Source organism: Gymnoscopelus microlampas, assembly GCF_963454915.1.
Source record: "Gymnoscopelus microlampas genome assembly, chromosome: 4".
Taxonomy (NCBI): Eukaryota; Metazoa; Chordata; class Actinopteri; order Myctophiformes; family Myctophidae; genus Gymnoscopelus; species Gymnoscopelus microlampas.
The window spans coordinates 19,963,023-19,982,496 of record NC_139941.1 but is presented as its reverse complement, the minus strand read 5'-3'; the positions used below and the strand labels follow the sequence as shown (position 1 = coordinate 19,982,496).

The following is a 19,474-nucleotide window of genomic DNA, read 5'->3' as shown; positions in this document are numbered from 1 at the left end:
CGATCAGATGATCCCCCACCATAACAGATCTGCACTTTATAAGTGAGTCTTATTATGGTTTAAAGCCTGCATGGTTGAACACTTAATGTATATGTAACCTAAAGTGAAGAATAGAGGTCGGGATATCGAGTTGTTTTCTGCACAGCTTACCTAATCACACCATATCTCACACTTGTATACGAAGATGTGTGTAATACCAGAGCATGCAATGCCATTATTTTCGGTTAAGTTTCTTCAGTGTGATACATGCTGATTGCTGAGTGTGTTTTCACTGCATGGCACATTGGAGTGTGTGTGTGTGTGTGTGTGTGTGTGTGTGTGTGTGTGTGTGTGTGTGTGTGTGTGTGTGTGTGTGTGTGTGTGTGTGTGTGTGTGTGTGTGTGTGTGTGTGTGTGTGTGTGTGTGTGTGTGTGTGTGTGTGTGTGTGTGTGTGTGTGTGTGTGTGTGTGTGCGTGCGTGCGTGCGTGCGTGCGTGCGTGCGTGCGTGCGTGCGTGCGTGCGTGCCCACGGCTAATCTCGCAAACCACTGGACCGATCAGGGTCAAATATTTTGTGCATGGCCAAGAAAGTAAATCCCTGAACGTTTTTCACTTTCTTTAGTGTAGATAGGCAGGAAATGTGCATGGTGAGACAGTAAGGGAGTGACATGCAGCAAATGTTCTGGGGAGTCAGGAGTCGAACCAGCGACTCGCTGTCAGGCATTTGAGCCCATGTGGTACGCTCCCTAACCACTTGGCTGTCAGGTCAATCGTTTCACATATTTTGAATGTCTGTGTCTGTGTCATTGTGCGTGTGCGTGTGCGTGTGTGTCACTCCACATTTGTCAAAGATTGACGTCATCAATGTGACATCATAGAAATGACCTCAATGAGCCACAGGGAAGCCACGCCTTTATTAGACACTGTCTTGTTTTTCTATGATTTTTTTCCACTCTGTGACATTTACACATTTTTCTTTCCATATTTTATATCCCCGTTAAAAAAGGCGATGTCCAAGTTGGCATTCATTGCATGGGTTTGTGAGCAATACTGTAGGAGTTTCTACTGTACTGTTCATCAGAATCAGAATCACCTTTATTTGTCACATCACAGGTTTACAGGTGTAAAGAAGTGGGGGAATTATATTTCTTTTTTTCATGGGCGCTCCAGCATTTCAGTATTCCGTGGGAACAGAGAGGACAGAGGTAGAGTGAGAGCCAAGGGAAAGACATAGAAACAGGTTAAATAAAACAAATATATACATAATATATACAGTGCAGGTGATAGCAGGTATGCTGTTTTTAGAACATTAACACCTGCAGGTGTGTGCATGACATGCTGCCATGAGGCTGGGTTAAGTAGCAGCATTGCTCAGTGTTCTTAAGGTGCTATTTCAAAGACCAGTGCGTGCAGCATGGAAAGGAAAAACCTCATATTTCACATGATTAAAAACCACCTCCAACAATCCAACATAGGGGACGAAACCAAGTATTTCAGCCCGGTATTCATGCCTTGTTCAACAGTCTGACAGAGTCTGGGTAGAGACTGTGTTTTCTCTCATTTATTTGAAGCTAAATAAAGGGAGACATCTATTACAACATATAATTCAGCATGGAAATGTTATTCATTAAACTTCCACTAACCATACCTTGTGCAGACATCGGTCCTCGTAATGTAAATGGAAAAATTCTGATTTGCTATTGCACTCCATTTAATGTATCCACACACATAAGTGAGAGCATGTACAAATACAATATGCTTCGTACTGATTTTCTACTGTTTCTAATGTTAATCACCCTGTAACTCAACCACTTTGCAGCTGCTTTTAGCCTTAGATGCATTTTCAATGCAAAGCATGGATTATTCAATGCTTCCGCTAATTTCATTCCTGGAGATGCTTTGAACGATTTAAGCATTCATATGGTGCGAAAATTCTTCTGCTTGCAGAAGTGTGACTGAGTGGCCCTGTAGTTGCAGAGACAGGTGTGAAAGTTCAGACAGTGCATCATACATGAGTCCAGCGGCCATTATCACCTCAAGACAATAGCCACACATAAGCCTTCACCTCGGAGTCGGACGCCACATTATCACAAGAAAAAGGCTATTTGAAGTCTACATTCTTGCTGCCCCCAGCCCCTCCTCCTGCGTATCAGATACGCTTCCTCGGATGGTTACTGGACGGTATACGATTTTCTTCAAATGTTCATGGACAGCCTAGTGTAACACGGTGGAACACACCACTGATATGAAGCCTTAGAAGATTGTTGATATATTGACAAGGAATGCACACAGTCCATCCTTACTAGCAAAGCCTTGTGTTACAGAATGATTAACAACAATGTAAATGTTTCATAATAATATGAAATAAGCTATATTCAATTGAGCATATTATAATTAATAATTGATTAATTACTCCTGATGGCAAGATCATCATTAATTGGTTGGAGACCTTATTTGACCTTTGTTGTAAAAACTGACCTTCATACATGTACAGTAAAAGGGTTTTGTAGGTGAAATTGCCCAAAGAATAAACGTCAGCAAACAAGACTAAAAGTCCCACTAGTGGCCCCTAGAGGTCATGCTGCTCCTAACACCCCAGGTACAGTAGTAGTTTCGGTATCTTGTTCTTGTTGTGGGACTAAAGTGTTGTACAGACAATTAAGTGTCATGGCAATCTGCCAGTTAGATTTGGAGATATCTTGTGTGCAAATGGGAATTTTGGCCAATGGGTGGTGCTAGAGGAAAGGCCATGGGGTCACCAGGGTTCATCCTTCCAAGAGCTTATACTGTAGGTGCACACACAGCAAATTCCTTTGCAATGCAGCCACAGTTTTCATGATATGTTGTTTGTGACTTAAGCGATGATGGACAGACCGACTGATCGACTCGCATTACAGAACACAGATTGGCTATTACATGAAGGTTGAACACAAGTTGTGTCCTATTATTATTCGCACACACATTATATGCTTGCCGTGTACTGTAGTAGTCACATTATCATCATCATTATCTTTAGTAAAACAATTATTGACTGTGTGTGTGTGTGTGTGTGTGTGTGTGTGTGTGTGTGTGTGTGTGTGTGTGTGTGTGTGTGTGTGTGTGTGTGTGTGTGTGTGTGTGTGTGTGTGTGTGTGTGTGTGTGTGTGTGTGTGTGTGTGTGTGTGCGCGTGTGTGTGCGCGTGTGCGTGTGCGTACATGCATGTGCGTGCGTGCGTCTTGTCAGAGTGTACATCCCCAGTTACGTTTCTAAGGTGAAGGTACAACTGGTGAACTGCAGCACCCGTAATAAGAGCAGTGAGAGTTGTCCAGTGGTGTTGAAGATAAGAGCGCGGGCGCCACCAGTGCATAACTCAAGTGCACTCGACTGCAGGGAGTGGAGCCCCTGTGAACTAGACACACTCCTCCCCGCCTGGCAGCAGTGGTACTACATCCTAGTGGAGAGATACCTGAGCAACTCTGATGTCTACTTTCGCATCGGCGTTCAGGTCAAAGGTGAGAGACAGTCACACAGGGAAGTGCACTGAATGGCTATCATGATGTCTTCATGCTCTGGGAGTTTGTTTTCAGGTGGATTGCGCTCAACTGGTGAATGATTCCTCTCACCAGTGACTGTAAAACGAGTGTAGATAGAGAGATACGGTCTGTCTGACTGACAGTCAAACATCAGTTTGAAAAGAGAAAGGTTTGATATCAGACTTGCACGGTGACTGGCTTGCTTTCCATTTATATGTCACATTTCTCAAGATAATATATCGCCGCTGTCAAGGCAGAAGCCTTGTATCTCCATATTTCATCTTTTTATGCTTTTTCATAAATTTATACTTTGTCGTATGGCAGTGTTGAGCAAAAGTAGCGATAATAGCCGAAAGTGCTTAAGTCTGTCTCTGGGTTTTATAAATATTTTACCAATTATTAACAAGAGCTTGTGACTAAATTATGACTACATTGGAACACAAGTTCAATATCAAGCATCTGTCATTTCTATCCACAAAATAAAATAAAATAGTTGCGGCTACACATTTGCATGGGCATGTGCAGAAAATAACACATTTTCCAGTGTAATTTGTCAGCATTGCAAAGTGTTCTCATCCTCCTCACAACTGCAACATGCATACAGTACATGACATGCTGGTACGTTTTACAAACCATGTTTGACAGGAAAGAGAGAGAGAGAGAGAGGGAAACAGAGGCAGACAGAGGGGATCATAAAATACCTCGTTCAGGAGGACGAGATTGGAGCCAGAGGCGAGGCGAGGCGAGGCATGTCTGATTGCAAAGAGGCCAGTGATACAAGGCTTGAGTGCTACATGCTGGCTTTAACTTGTGGGGAGCAGAGATATGCTTTGTGCTCAGCCCACGGGGACGGCTCGCAAAGCTGCGGGAAGTCGACATCCGTGTAGCAATCCCCATCCCGCCGCTCCGCGCTGTACGCTGTGCACTCTGTCGCCATGGCAACGCAGATACTAATTATTCACACTCTCTTTACCATTGCATGCCTGCCCTATTTCACTTGACCTTTTGTGGATTTGCTCTTAAATTGAAGGATGCCTCAAGTTGGGGGGAAGTACTATTAGCCGGAGTCCTCTCCTTCCCCATGGTTTCTGGCTTATTATCTTCTCCGCCGGAAATGGGCACACACTTCCATTCAGTCTACTCTGCAAATTTCATGGTGCTGGCTGGAGTGCTAGATACATACAGGGGATTAGAAAGGGTAGCGTTATCATTATAAATACTATATTTCTCTGAAGATAAATAATGAATCAAAGAGCACAAGAACACTTTGGTAGAGGCTTGGGCTGTGTAGTTACCATGATGTAGCTAGTCCAACTGGCGAGATCACCAAATAGCTGATCTACAAGCTCACAACACACTGTAGATAGTGGATCGGCTAGTTTCGCAGAATGTTTGCCCCCAGAATAGGGACACTAGGGGTTATGTTATAAAGACAACCGTAGTTGTTTGAAGCAAAATCAAACTAGTTCTAAGTATGTCTTTATATGTCTTCGTATATGGTACAGTAAAAATACTCATTTATAGTGCACAGTTATCTACACACAGAAAAACACACATACAGAAAACACAAAATGGTATTCCAGTGAAACAGTCTTACAATAATTATGTTTAAATTTAAGGTCTTTATGTGGAGACCAGTCTATTTAAGGAACACTATAGCTGCCCTTACCACAAACATCTAAATACTTGAAACAGGTTGTGAGACTGAGACAGCACTAAGCTATGGCAGCAAAGACTTTGAAATGCTGCGGCAAAAGATAATATTTATTATTTCTGTGTATCTTTGCCTCATTAAAAATCAAGTATACTGTAGAGCACAGAAACTTGGTGTTTTCATTATGAAAGCACGCCGAAGGGGATTATTCCAAACATTTGCGAAAGACTTGTTCACTTACCATGCATAATGCAAGCAAATATCATGTTATTTCGTGTTTGCCCATGATGAGATAATAATGATTATCGTCAGATACTGTAGGTTTACATATTATTAGGTGCTTTTGCAACAAATTGTTAATGCACCAAAATCTCCTTCGTAGCTCTATTATAAACATTGGTTTGTCATAATTGGAATTATTGTGTACATTTCCGTATTCTTCCCCTCTGTCTAGATTGCTCCAAGCCCAATCTATCCAAGGAAGCCGCAGCATCACCCAGTTCGTCTTTGAACATGCCCCAGTCGTTTGGAACCGCAATGGGTTTCTCCTTGTCTGAGACACTGGCTGTGGCGGACCTGCCCGGCCTCCCACACAATGTCAGCCACCTGCACACCTCAGAGGAGAGCATCATCTACCTGGCCCCCACTGCCGACACCAACAAGTGTTGGCCCATCCGTCCGACCCTGCGCAACGAGCTGGACACTTTTTCCGTGCATTTCTACGTCTTCTTTGGACCCAACATATCCATTCCACCCGACAGGGCGGCGGTGTTCGCTATCAATCTAATGCCCGTGTTGGACAGCGGAGGGGTCCTCAACATGGAGCTTAAACTCAACTTGGTGAGTCGTGGCATCAAATCTTACGGCACTTGTTGCTGTGAAATCTGAAGCCTGATTTATATGTTTTTGTACGGTTTGTCACACGGTTTGATTGATCAAGTTCAAGAAACATCTCTCTTCTTTATGGCAATTTTCTGAGCTGTCATTGAAAACGGCATTTGGAATGCACCTGTGGGTGCTCATCAGGGAGCCTAGTAGACGTTACAGACTTACACAGCAAGTTTTACAGCTCCTAATAGAAAGCAATTGAGGGAGAAGAGGTACTGTAGCATGAAAATAAAAGGACCAAACTTTGATTGTTGATTATGCAATTAGTTTACATTTTGTTGGGAAATACAGTTGACTCCATTCACTGCAATGCATTCTGTGCATGCAAGACTCTTCAAGGTAATGTACGTTATTACAAATCCTTATTGCTGTGACTGTATAGCAGTGTATACTGTAGGATCAATGGGATAGATTCTTCAGAGAGTGTCCTGCTGTATCGGGGTGCAATGTTCCGATAGTCTGACAAGCACAACAAGCAGTCAACCTACAGTATGCTATGTTATTTAACAAGGCTGCAGACTTTTGGGAGATGGCAGCTGGGGCTCCTTCTTTGTTTCACATCAAGCTGTCCTTGCAAGAGGAATGCATATAGAGCTCTCTGCTGCAATAATAGTTTGCTGAGAATGCATTTCAAGATGAGTTATTATTTTACTCTCTTTTAGTACTTGATGGCTCAAAGTTTTGTCAGAGTCAGGCCAACGCTGCTTGTGTACTGTAATTCATCCTGCGCTCTAGGACAGTACTGCAGCTATATGCTTGTTTATGTGACAGCTGTTTTATGACAGGATGACATCCATTGTGTGTACACAGCATTGGTGTTTTAATTCAAACAGAACCTGGACTTCCACATTGGGGAAAAAAAAGAAATCTCTGTGTCTAAGCAGCAGCAGCAAAGGAGAAGCTTGCCAAATCTGCTTTTGTCTCATATTTGGCACCATGAGGTGGGTTGAAGAATAGTCATAGATTTGACTCCTTTTAGTGTCTGTGTCCTGTTTCATAGCGCTACTGATTTGATTAATACTTTTTGTATCAATTAGTAGGCCATTGAGCTGTTGATGTTGTGATTCAGGCCACACTAGTCAATGGTAGCGCCATTGTTTTGACATAACTTGGCATCATGATGTGTCTTGACTCTTGTCTGTCTCAGTCCTTTTCAGGAAGGGAATCAATCAATGTAATAGTTTCATGAGCAGAAAACCTAATGTTATTATTCAAGGTTTATTGAGCCACAGTGCTTTTGTTGTTGGAGATGAAGCACTCTGTTGAACTGGAGTCAGTGATTTTGACTCAGTGGAGGGATTTCTGGTTTGCGATGGTGTGCATTACCTTGAACATTACCGTGTGTCATGTGCCTTTGTGCTACATATTAAATTGGGTCAAAACAAATGGTGTAAAAGCCTGCCTTAGAAATAATGTTTTACAAAGCACAGTAATTCAAAAGTTTTTATGTTTTGCTACTGTAGCTCCTTCAAGCGTTTTTAGTCTAGGCGTACAGATGGCATTGGAACACCCTCACCTGCCTACGGCTGTATTGCAGCTCATCGGGGGCAGGCTAACAAAGCTTAGAAGACCTGAACGTGTTTTGAAAACATAGTAAAAACTTAGAATCAGTTCTAACAATAACAGTGCAGAGGCGCTGAAGCATGCTGTGGCACAGTGATGTGACATTTCTGGTTCGACCCTAGAATGTGAGCAAAGAGGGTACGCCAGTTGAGACTCCTAATGATGTCAGTTCTTCACAGTGACTTGGACAATTTTGTCTTTGCCTTGTTCTTTTGTCAACACCATTTGCTCTCGGGCATGAAGCCCTGTATACGCACCTCGTGCTTACAATTAAGTTCCTATAATCTTTGAACCGATTTCAATGTTTCGCAATGAAGTCAAAGCAGGAGGCTTTCATTTTTAATGTGTTCTACTGTGATTATTTATACAATTTAGTAATGCCTCTTGACTGGTGAAATTCCTGTCAATTTTGTTTAAAAAAAGAAGAAGAAAAAATCTGGATCGGAGTGAATTCAATCTGGTGTTCCTTCACCTTTGACCAAGCTAGAGTATATTTCAGTTTGTGAATAATTTGCCCTGGTGGTCCATTGCTGCAGCTTTTAGCATTGTTAAACATAAATTATAGTACCAAAAACATTTTTCAGGAGAAGTTTATGCAAATGTTACATCCCACTACTGTTCCAACTTCCAAGTGGACTGCTTGATCCAGTGTGCACTAAATGGAGATAGATGTACAGGTAGGTAGGTACTAGGTAGGTAGGTAGGTAGGTAGGTAGGTAGGTAGGTAGGTAGGTAGGTAGGTAGGTAGGTAGGTAGGTATAGGACAGATTGCAATTTCTTCAATGCGGGTTACCAAAATGTAATTCACAGACACGCTTTAGACCTACACTACAGTAACTTCTACAGAGGCTCATAATGTTGTGATTAATTTATTGGAAGGGTGGAGGAAATAAGGTGTTATGGCATCAATATGTATGCGTGTGTGTGTGATATAGATGTATAGAATATAGGCCACAGACAAATGCAATCTGACATGCTGTTCCCTGCTTCTGCCATTTTAAAAGATGCAGCAGTGCAGTTTGGTATTTGGCACAAAGGGAGGGGGAGGGAGAGGGAAGACAAGTGCAGGACAATAGCGCCCACATCTATGACATCATTCTGTACAGAAAGTATGGGGTGACATCAGAAAAAGCAATGTGTGATTTGATCCACTAGATGGTGCAATGTGTGGATTTCTCCAAATATACAAGAAGTTGCAATAGGGCAATATTGTCAGGATTTTAAGCAAGAATACTTTGTCATTCACACTGACAAAGAGAAGTGATGTGTTGTCAGCAGAATAACGATTGAAACACTGGGCAAGCAGATAGCACAGCACTTCGCGCCGCATTTCTTGCTTGTGTAAATACAAGAGAAAAAATGTGTACACATAATTTTCATTACTAGACTGACAAACTTCATAATTTCATTCTTTTTACAGTCTTTCTGTACTGTATGTGTTCCATTTTCTCTACTGTGGCCTTGCAAACGGAATTTCTCTTGGAACAATCAATGTCACTGTATCGCGTAGCTTGCAAATTCCATGGCAATTTGTGTGACAATTGCTTCTTTTAAATGCCGTGGAGTGGCAGCTAGCTTGGTGGCAATTTAGCTGTTAAATGAATCCCATACGCTAAAGTTATAAACATGAACGCTCTGCTGCACCCAATCCTTGCCTTCTGAGAGTGTGACTGAATAATTCGAATGTGGATGGATTGCTGAATTTACTAACTGTCAAGTTGCTAGTTGCTGGTGCTAGAGTGATCTTAGAGGTTTTATAAATATTTTGTGCCTGCACTGTCTGCAGTACTCCCTCCTTTTACGTGACTGACACTTCATATCATCGATTTTACCAACCAAGTTCCACAGGCACATTCCAATTTACCTAATGTAATCCCTAGCCTTTCTTCTTTGTTAACCACTTGAACCCTAGCATCCCTATTCTGGGGCTAACATTTGGCAAAAACAGCCAATCTAACAACGCGTCACGTGGCGACGCGTTGTAAGCTTGTAGATCGGCAATTTTGAAAACAAAAACACTACTGCTGCCACCTCAGACAGACAGAGGGAAAGCCGTTGCAGTTGATGGTTGAAGTTTTAAAGCTCACTATCTCACAGTTGAAGGGATTTAAGGACCTATGAGGAAATGCCGCCTAGATAAGTGTCACCACGCAAGCATCATGCATGAAGGCTGGATGGATGTTTGATGTTGACTTGTGCATTTCCTCTTGCAGTCTACAGTCAAAGGAGCCAATGTCACAGTGTTTGGCTGCCTGAACCACGGGATGCCTCTGTTCCTACGTGATAATTCTTCACTGAAATGTGAATCAGGTATGTCAAACTTGAGGCAGCCACAGTCTTGTTACACCAATGCAGAATAACAAAAGGGGGGGGTGGGGTGCGGGGAGCAATAATGGAGTCTGTATTAGAGTTATAAATGTGAGGTTTTCTTTTTCTTATTACAAATGTTGTTATCGGGTACTTTAGGTGTGGCTTTTCCTTAGCCTTTCTAACACTGCTTTTATTGCTTTTTTATTATTACGTTTTATTATTTTTATTATTACTTTTATGTTTTTGTTTCACGGCACATAAAGTGATTCAATACCTAAGAACCGTGGTCTACTGTAAGTACATTATTTCATAAGATTAAAGGAGCATTTATAGCAACATGACATCTCTTTTTATCTTCCATTAACTGCTAGAACTCAGCAACTGGCAGTGTTCCAATTACATAATTGACTTTTATGGGAAAACTACATATTTACACATCAGTACATTATACCAAATTGCTTCATCCAGAAATGAGTGTGAAATCATTCCCTGAAATTATTGCATGATATGGAGGATGCTTGGTGGTTGTTTATGTACTGTATGTTGTTTTCATGCATTTGCATTTCGGACACTGTAGTAATAATAATAAGAACTGTGTGCTCTCTCTTTCAGAGTCAGGGGCCGGTTTCCTCCTCTCGGTGAACGCCTCCTCCAACATCACCAAGCTGAGAATTCCTTACCCACAAACGGGCACATGGTACCTCAGCCTGCGCTCTCTTTGTGCCAAAGAACATGGGTGAGAGCTGCAATGCCAATGTTGATTCTGGCGTAGCAATGTTGATTCCTAATCCTAATGCTCACATTTGGCGTCTGGAGACCTCCGGGACTCTTGTTATAGCATCATTTAGAAAATGTGATTTGATTTGATTCCATTTCAAGGTCCTTGAGATGTCTGTTTTGACATCTCAAGACCTTGAAATGGAATAAAATCAAATCATTCACATTTTTCAGTGGATATATTTGTGTTTATACTTCACTTACTAGATTCTTTAAATCGTATGGTATTAGGAATCGATACAACCTCTGTAATAAAGCATTCATGTCCACTATTTCAGAGGTGCAGCCTTTTGCATTGTTTCCTTGAGAATATATTATTAGCTTTGGTGGCTACAACATGGGAATTGCATACTTCTTATGTAGACTTTTACTTTCTTTTAAAAAGAAAGATTTTTCATGTCTACGATCAGACTTTCAACAAAACAATACTCCTCTAGTCATATGAAGGTGTCAAAATTAAGTTTTAACTGAGATATATGCTTTTAGTTCTGCATGTGGTTTATGGAGGGCTAAACCTGCCATATCTAAAAGCCCTTAAATTAACTGAAGAAAATGTGAATAGGATTAAATCATGTGAATCTGTCCTCGTCGTTTGGGACTTTTAATTGAATCTGTATAACAGATGGTGTGAGACAGGACTTCATCCTCACATGAGAGAGTTAAAGCCTGATTATACTTCATTGTTTGCCTGCAGTGTTTCACACCAAAAATAGCAGATCTACAAGCTCACAAGCGTTGCATCGGTGCACAACCAAGTATAAATCAGGCATTACAGAGGTCTGGAAAGCATGTGGCAGATGTTCGCATTTCTCACATCTTAACCATGTCTTTGATTCCTACTGTTTTACACATGCTAATATCAAGACTTGTTAGTCAAAAAGGGAACGAGGCAGTACAGGGAAGACAGTCTTTTTTATTGCAATTAAAATGACTGACATCATTACTCAAAAAAGGAAAAAAAAGAGCAGATGCATCACTTAAAGTTTGCGATCTGAGACAAAATAATTAGAACTCACACATACTGTACAGCAGGCTAACTCAAAGAGTTTCATTTTTTATGTGGATATAGGCATAGAAGTCAGGTGGAATACGAAATATGGTTACTTTTCAGGTAATGGAAAGAATAACCTGTGTTCCAATGGATACAATATAGCTATTATTTAGTCACAAGCTGTTGTTTTTTCATTGGTTTAATATTTATAAAACCAACAGAACAGAACAGATTTTTTTCTAGAATAACAAAAATAGTACATTTACAAGCTCACAACATATTGTAATCTTGTAGATTGGGCACTTTCCAATACTTTTGCGTGTGTGTGTGTGTGTGTGTGTGTGTGTGTGTGTGTGTGTGTGTGCGTGTGCGTGTGTGACAGGCTGTTAAAGGTTGTTCTTTGTTCCGCTACGTTCATCACAAAATTCATGCTGAGTATGGTTCTGCTCCACCTAATCCATTCTAATGCCCACCAAAAGTAAAAAATAAGCTTGCTTCTGATTTGTGACCATTATTTATAGCACAGAATTTGCCTGGAACTGAAATACTTTGAGATTTCCTTGTCCTATGCTTATGCAGGCTACACATCTCTGTACATGTAATAAAGTTGCGTGCTGTACATGCTCCAGTAGAACACCTCACAATTTCCTCCTCGTGTAATGTTCCCAGATTTGAGGCCTGCACCAATGTTACAGCCGAGGTGTACCTGCGCTCCTACCTGACTCCATGCATCAACGACTGCGGGACGTATGGCCAATGCAAGCTTCTACGCACCAACAACTACCTTTATGCTGCCTGTGAATGTAAAGCAGGTGAGAAAAGCCATTTACAATGTATAGTGATTTAAAATAAAACACAGTATATACAGTAGACTGCAAACGGAGTGTTTTCTCTCACTTGGTCTATTGGTGATTGATTATATGATACTTTTTAAATACTTTGTATCAATTTACAGTATGTCTAGCATGCGAGCAAGCAATAATTGAGTTAAGCTGCGTGATGGTGAGTTTATTGACCTGTGAACGTTCCTGTAGAAACGTCCAGTCTTCATGTGACCACATCAAGTTGTCAAAGAAGTGACTAACACCTGGCTTACATCATATCCAGACATGTCAGCCGTCTGAGAACGAGACTTTGTCTGTTCTCGTAGGAAGAGAGTAACACCTCTGCTGACATTTTGTCATTCACCGGAGCATGTGGTGATTACATTGGGGGATCCAAGCTCATAATAAATAAAAGGAATGCTGTATAAATGTACCATAGGGATACAAATATCAGAATGTAGTCTAAGTACTGTCCACTCCTGGTCTTGTCACACAAAAGCACCAATTCACTTATGAGACAGCTTACTTGAGAAAGCTGCTTACTGATCAAACAAAAACACAATTTGGAAGACTTAAGTGGCAAATTAAGTGCATGAATATGTTGCCCATTCCATACTTTTAATGTATTTATTGGGTAGTATATAATAGACAGGGACAGGCAGATGGGCAGACAGCTGACATTTGCCAGATTTAGACATTGTGAGTCCATTATGTGCTCCGCAGACCGCTGAGTCAGGGAGTGCTGTTATTATCTTCCATATAAATCTTTGTGATAAGACCATAAAGCATGTCCTTAATTATGTTCCCGCTTTCAATAAAAGATGAGCTTATGAAACCAAACAAACCCATGTCCTCAGAGGGTTTAGGGAAAAAAATCCTCCCTTTGATCTGCCTTTATTAAATCCACTTTGTTGTCAGTCTGATTTCATTGTCATATTTAGGGATGGGGGTTGGTTGGCCAGATGTATCTGTTGTAATCATGTGTTTGTGCATAACAACGGTCTCTGCCTTGGGACAAACTCTTGGACAATGGACATAGTCTGACATGAAACTCTCCACTCACCAGCGGACCACAAACGTTTAATACACTGTCTCATCCAATGTGCTATTTGATCTTATTTGATCAAGGGGATGTGCCATATGTGGCGTTTCCCTAGCGCAGCAGCTCATATTTTTATAATGTTGGTATCCATGCTTTCTTAACCACTTAAACCCTCTATTCTCAGCAAAACAGACTTGAGTTACAACTGTACTTGAACAGCTTTTTCCCATCTACACCAAATTTCTTTGCCAAAAAACAGCCGCTCAACAGTAAAAGCTCACAACACTTGTGAGCTTGTAGATCTGCTTTTTTGCCGATTGTTCCCCAAAGAATAGGCATTCTGGGGTTCAAGTGGTTAACATAATATTCATGATAACATCAAAGGCTGTATTTCAAAAGCAATATTCTCCACCCACACCTCCACCCACAACCTCCCTCCCAAGGAGGGAGGTTGTCAATTTAGCTAGGAGAGTTACATTAATACCCAGGGGTTTGCTGTGCACATGTCAAATGTCTTGATGGATCATTTTCCTTTCTAGATGACAAGATGTCTTTCTTTATTACCTTCTCAAGTTTTTGGACCAACACTGAACATTTTATTGTTGTATCTTTTATGTAAATACTGTCCACATTAAAATCCCCAGTGTTCATTTATGAATTTGTAACTGATATATACTGTGTGTGTGTGTGTGTGTGTGTGTGTGTGTGTGTGTGTGTGTGTGTGTGTGTGTGTGTGTGTGCGTGCGTGCGTGCGTGCGTGCGTGCGTGCGTGCGTGCGTGCGTGCGTGCGTGCGTGCGTGCGTGCGTGCGTGCGTGCGTGCGTGTGTGCGTGTGTGTGTGCGTGTGTGTGTGACAGGCTGGGATGGTTGGGGATGCACAGACAACTCGGAGGCCTACTCCTACGGCTTCCAGCTCCTCTCCACGCTGCTCCTGTGTCTTAGTAACCTGATGTTTGTCCCGCCCGTGGCCATCGCCATCCGTAGCCACTACCTCCTGGAGGCCTCCGTCTACATCTTCACCATGTTCTTCTCCACTGTGAGTTGTGCACACTGTGAAATACTGAACCATTTGGACAGTTTCATATGAATTGCATTGGGCTTAAAGGGATAGTTCACAAAAAAAAAAAACGTTTCTTTACCTGAATTCATGGATATTTTTTTTGTTTTTGTCGCATTCCTAAGCCAATAATTTGATGAGCAGCGGTTCCGGTAGGAGACACAAAGGAGACTTTGTGTCTAAAAAACAAACAAAAAAACCCTGATCAAGTCTCCATGGGGTGACTAATTGATTGGAAAAAAATGACATTTTGGTGTGAACTATCCCTTTAACGTTGCTATTTACTTTGAGCTTAACCACATAAAACCATCTAGACTTAATAAACTGGACCTGATCTATCTAGATCTGCTATTTTTGGCAAATCTTCCCCCCAGAATATGGATGCTGGGGTTGAAGTGGTTAACTGCTTCAGCGCTATTCTATACTTTATCATACAACAGAGGTGGCATTCTTGCAATGCGTTTGTGAACTTGTAGATCTCTTATCTTTGGCGCACGGCACCGTTGTTCGATGGAGCATCGATGTAAGCAATAGAATGTTGCGGAGAAAAATTGCAGCGGTCTGTGTACCCTTAAGACATGCGGTAATCACTGTGTGCTGACAGTAGGTGTGGTGCCCCACCTCAGCAATCCATCTTCCAGGCATCGAGCCCCTCGTAAGGGGGATAGATGCCCTCCTTGCTCAGCTGATACCAACAATAAGGTGGTCGTTAATGTTAAATCTTGTGTACAGGTACATAAGAGTAAAACCTTAGTTTAGTAAAGTAACATTTTTGTTCGGCTTCTTCCGTCATTGCAGCAAGATAAGTAAGTAATAACAGTAATTAAAAAGAAAAAAAGTAAACAAAAAACGACTGTAGGCTAATAATGGGAAATAAAAAAAAAATCAACGTATGCTGTATAGCCTACTCGTATAGCGTATACTCTATTTACGACAACAGTGACAGCAATAGCAACATATAATACAGTACACAACAGTTATCAGAGAGAAACCGTTTTCTTAAGGTGCAAAAGAAAGTCATGGTGCTATGCATTAAGTTATTTTTCGACATCTAATGTAAACATATGATGTAGCATCTATTGTGACAGCATTGAGACATTATTATTATGCTCATATATTGTAAGCATAATATTACTAACTTACAAACTTTCTAACGACCTACTTACTAACTTACTTACTTTGAACTTAATACTGACACCATAATTGTGGAAACAAAATATTCCACAAATTAATTGAATTTGTGGGATTTAAAACCAGACGGATTAATCTCTGCACATTTTTTGTGCTAACACTGAAACTTATAATTGGGAAGCAAAATGACTGGTACATTTTAAAGTTACTATTGATTTTCTTTGTGTGAGGAGAAGTTCCTTGCACTGATGAATATAAAGGGACAAAACTTTTCTCTTGGTTTCTTTGTATTATAATTACACCATCATATCGACCGGTGATGACTTTATAATACAACAGTAATCATGCAAGTGCAATGTCTGTCTGTGTATTAGCGACACTGATCACTCACTCTGTCTTTCTCTGTCTGTCTGTCTGTCTGTCTGTCTGTCTGTCTGTCTGTGTGTGTCTCTCTCTCTCTCTCTCTCTCTCTCTCTCTCTCTCTCTCCCTGGTAGTTCTACCATGCTTGTGATCAACCAGGCATTGTGGTCTTTTGCATCATGGAGTATGACGTGCTGCAGTTCTGTGACTTCCTAGGCTCGCTCATGTCCGTGTGGGTCACAGTGATTGCGATGGCCAGGCTCAAGTCTATCATCAAACAGGTATGAATGGGTTGATGGCGCAGTGGTTGAGGCTTCATGTAGACTTCTTTCGATGAACTGTTGCTCAACAAAAATGACAAATGAAAAACAATGAAAACTATTTTTAACGGAAGAAATGTTGTTTTTGTTGAGCAAACATGTTATAGCCTTAAAGTCCCTTTCCATATGTTCCCATGTGTGGTTTAAATATTTAGACAAATCTGTTCAAAATGTTCATGTCAAGTATTTTTGTCCCGCAAGAAACTTCACGAAAACAGATTTACAGTAGTATTTTCTTTGCTCTATCTTTACCCTCATTTAGTATTCCACTCTCTACATAATTATGAATACGTTTGATCCTCCAGAATTTGCGTAATACAATGAGTATCCATACACAGAGAACCCCATGTGCGTAATTGCCAAACTCAGCACAGCAAAAACATAACAAGCCAGTCACTTCCTCATTGACAGGACCTACGCGTTGTGTCCGACGGGGACGGAGAAGCGCTTGTTTTGCATGTTTCATCACTGACTTCTGCATGCTGTTTGGCTTGTGACATCACCATTTGAATTGCGTGCTTTGCATCAAACCTGGATTCAGTGAGTGCGTGTTTGAAGACCAGATTTAGTTGTGAGACACTATGTTTATGCTATGGAGATATGCTAAGTGCAAGAAACTGCCAGGACTTTCACACGTAAGTTTCAATCAAAAAGACATTAACCAAACAAAAACCAGGGAGGGAGCAGGTCTTTTGGCATAGGATGAAAACATGTCAGAAACCTCCATCTCCCTTACACTGTCTCTCACAGTAATGTCCCTATTCTCACACTGTAATTTCCCAAATCTGAATCTCAACAAAGACATTAGACAAGGCGTTAGACCACACACTCTACCTTAAAAAACAACAACAGATAGATTACATGATCCGCATTAAAGCAAAATCAAGTCAAACTAGAAAAAGTGCTCCTCGGAGCACAGGTCTCCGCCAGGTCAGGTAGGTTATTGTGGCCTCCTGGTGGAGCTACTGTATAATATGTGAAAAGGGTGCCATTTCTTTTTAGGCCTTGCATGGCAATAGGACACTGCATTCATGATTTGAGGCATTTTGTTAAAAAAATGTGTTTTGCTAAATTAGACCTGCTGGTGGCGCTATAACATCCCAATGTTAAAAGGGTAGCATTTGTTCCTCAACATAGTGTGAATGTGCGTGCATAGTTTGACCGCAATCGGACGCTGCGTTCATGCTTTGCGGCATTTTGTTCAAAACAAGCCACTACTGCAAACTTTAGATGTGAATCTTAGCCAATCAGGATGGAATATGAAAAATGAAACAGATCCGGCTTGATCACATGACTATAGAGATCATGTGTACCGATTTGCGTGAAATTTGGATAAAATCGGAAGGAGTAATATAAAGAAATATGTTTTACATAAGTCGGCCTCCTGGTGGCGCTATAAAAGGCAGAAGTGAAAAATGCAGGGCAAAGGTTTTTCCTTGACCTCTAGGGAGTGCGCATACAGAGTTTTACACAGATCGGTGCAGTTATAGGTAAAAACACAAATGGGCCTGTTGTAGCGCCACCATGAGGCTGATTTGAAAATTTTCAAGTGGCATTTCTTCCTCGGCCTAATGGGAATGTGCGTGCAAAATATCATGGTGTTCAAAACGGAGCACTCCTACAAACTTTGGAAGCCATTTTTAGCCAATCAATATGGAATATGAAAAATCTGAAAGACTGGTTTTGTTTAATTATGTTATAGAGATACTGTGTACCGATTTGCATGATTTTTGGGCAAAATCTGTAGAAGTAGTCAAAAAATATGTTTTGCACAAAGCGGCCTCCTGGTGGCGCTATAACAGGCCTATGTGAAAAATGTGGGGCAGAGGTGCTGCTCTGGCATCCAGGGAGTGTGTGTGCACAGTTTGGCTGCGATCAAGCCAACGGTGCCGGAGATTAGCTGTACACAAAATGACAGAATGACACACGGACGGACGGACACACACACACACACGGACGGACAGGGGGTAAAACATACTCTCTCGCCATGCCTTTCGGCCTGGCGGAGACAATTGTTTAGTTTAGAAGGAATAACTGAGCAGCCTTCTTGTTTGTGAAGAAACATTGTATTAATGAAGGCTGGAGAACAGCAAAAGGTTAGTTAGGCAAGCAAATGTATTTTTTCCCTCTCTGTCTGTCTGTCTGTCTGTCTGTCTGTCTGTCTGTCTGTCTGTCTGTCTGTCTGTCTGTCTGTCTGTCTGTCTGTCTCTCTCTCTCTCTCTCTCTCTCTCTCTCTCTCTCTCTCTCTCTCTCTCTCTCTCTCTCTCTCTCTCTCTCTCTCTGTAATTGGGTGTGTGCTGACGGCTGAGCATCCTTGTAGAAGCATGCTGCACCTAAGCTGTGTGCTCTACACTTGCGTTGAACAACTGGAGATAAACCCTTATACAAAGAGGGATTACAGTGTATGCGGGAGGGTGCGTCTGACGAGGAAAGAACCCTACATAGAGAAGCTATACTGGGGCTATTAATAAGTGCTGCATGCCGTATTTTCTAGCATGGAATTGAAAGATCAACACTTTGGCCTCGGCAGCATGCGGTTCTAAATTCTGTGGTTGTTGACATATTGCGTTGGATAACTTGTAAACACTAACAGGTGCACTCGCACCCGGGGTCACTCGGTGGCTGTGTATGTGTGTACCTCCATGTCCATGAATGAGAGAGAGACAGAGAGACAGAGGAGAGAGAGGAAGAGGGTTAGGGGCATGGAGGGAGGATGCCCGAACATCTGCTGTCCTCCAGGGCTTTCATTTGTGCTGAGCGCTGCAGTATGCAGTCACTAATCAAATCGCACATGTCAGGCCTGGCAAGTGGAACTGCGCGCATGTTTGTGTGGGCGTGGATGTGGGCACGATGTGTTTGTCTATTTACACCAGAGGGAGAATATGTGTTTGTGTGTGTGTGTGTGTGTGTGTGTGTGTGTGTGTGTGTGTGTGTGTGTGTGTGTGTGTGTGTGTGTGTGTGTGTGTGTGTGTGTGTGTGTGTGTGTGTGTGTGTGTGTGTGTGTGTGTCTGTGTGTGTGTGTGTGTGTGTGTGTGTGTGCCTTTTGTTGATTTGTGTGCATGACCG

At 41.7% G+C, this 19,474-nt stretch overlaps 1 protein-coding gene across 1 annotated transcript in view; it reads left to right on the top strand.

Moving 5' to 3' along the window:
• Positions 1 to 7: 7 nt before the first annotated feature.
• Positions 8 to 19,474, top strand: part of tmem8b (transmembrane protein 8B) — a gene marked incomplete at its 5' end in the record, with an annotated part of 26,898 nt that continues 7,431 nt past the window's right edge. The window contains 8 exons of the mRNA XM_084054218.1: positions 8 to 42; positions 3,202 to 3,470; positions 5,600 to 5,985; positions 9,810 to 9,906; positions 10,519 to 10,642; positions 12,344 to 12,486; positions 14,397 to 14,575; positions 16,223 to 16,369. Of these exons, the coding sequence (XP_083910344.1) occupies positions 8 to 42; positions 3,202 to 3,470; positions 5,600 to 5,985; positions 9,810 to 9,906; positions 10,519 to 10,642; positions 12,344 to 12,486; positions 14,397 to 14,575; positions 16,223 to 16,369 (1,380 nt within the window). The remainder of the gene's footprint in view (positions 43 to 3,201; positions 3,471 to 5,599; positions 5,986 to 9,809; positions 9,907 to 10,518; positions 10,643 to 12,343; positions 12,487 to 14,396; positions 14,576 to 16,222; positions 16,370 to 19,474) is intronic.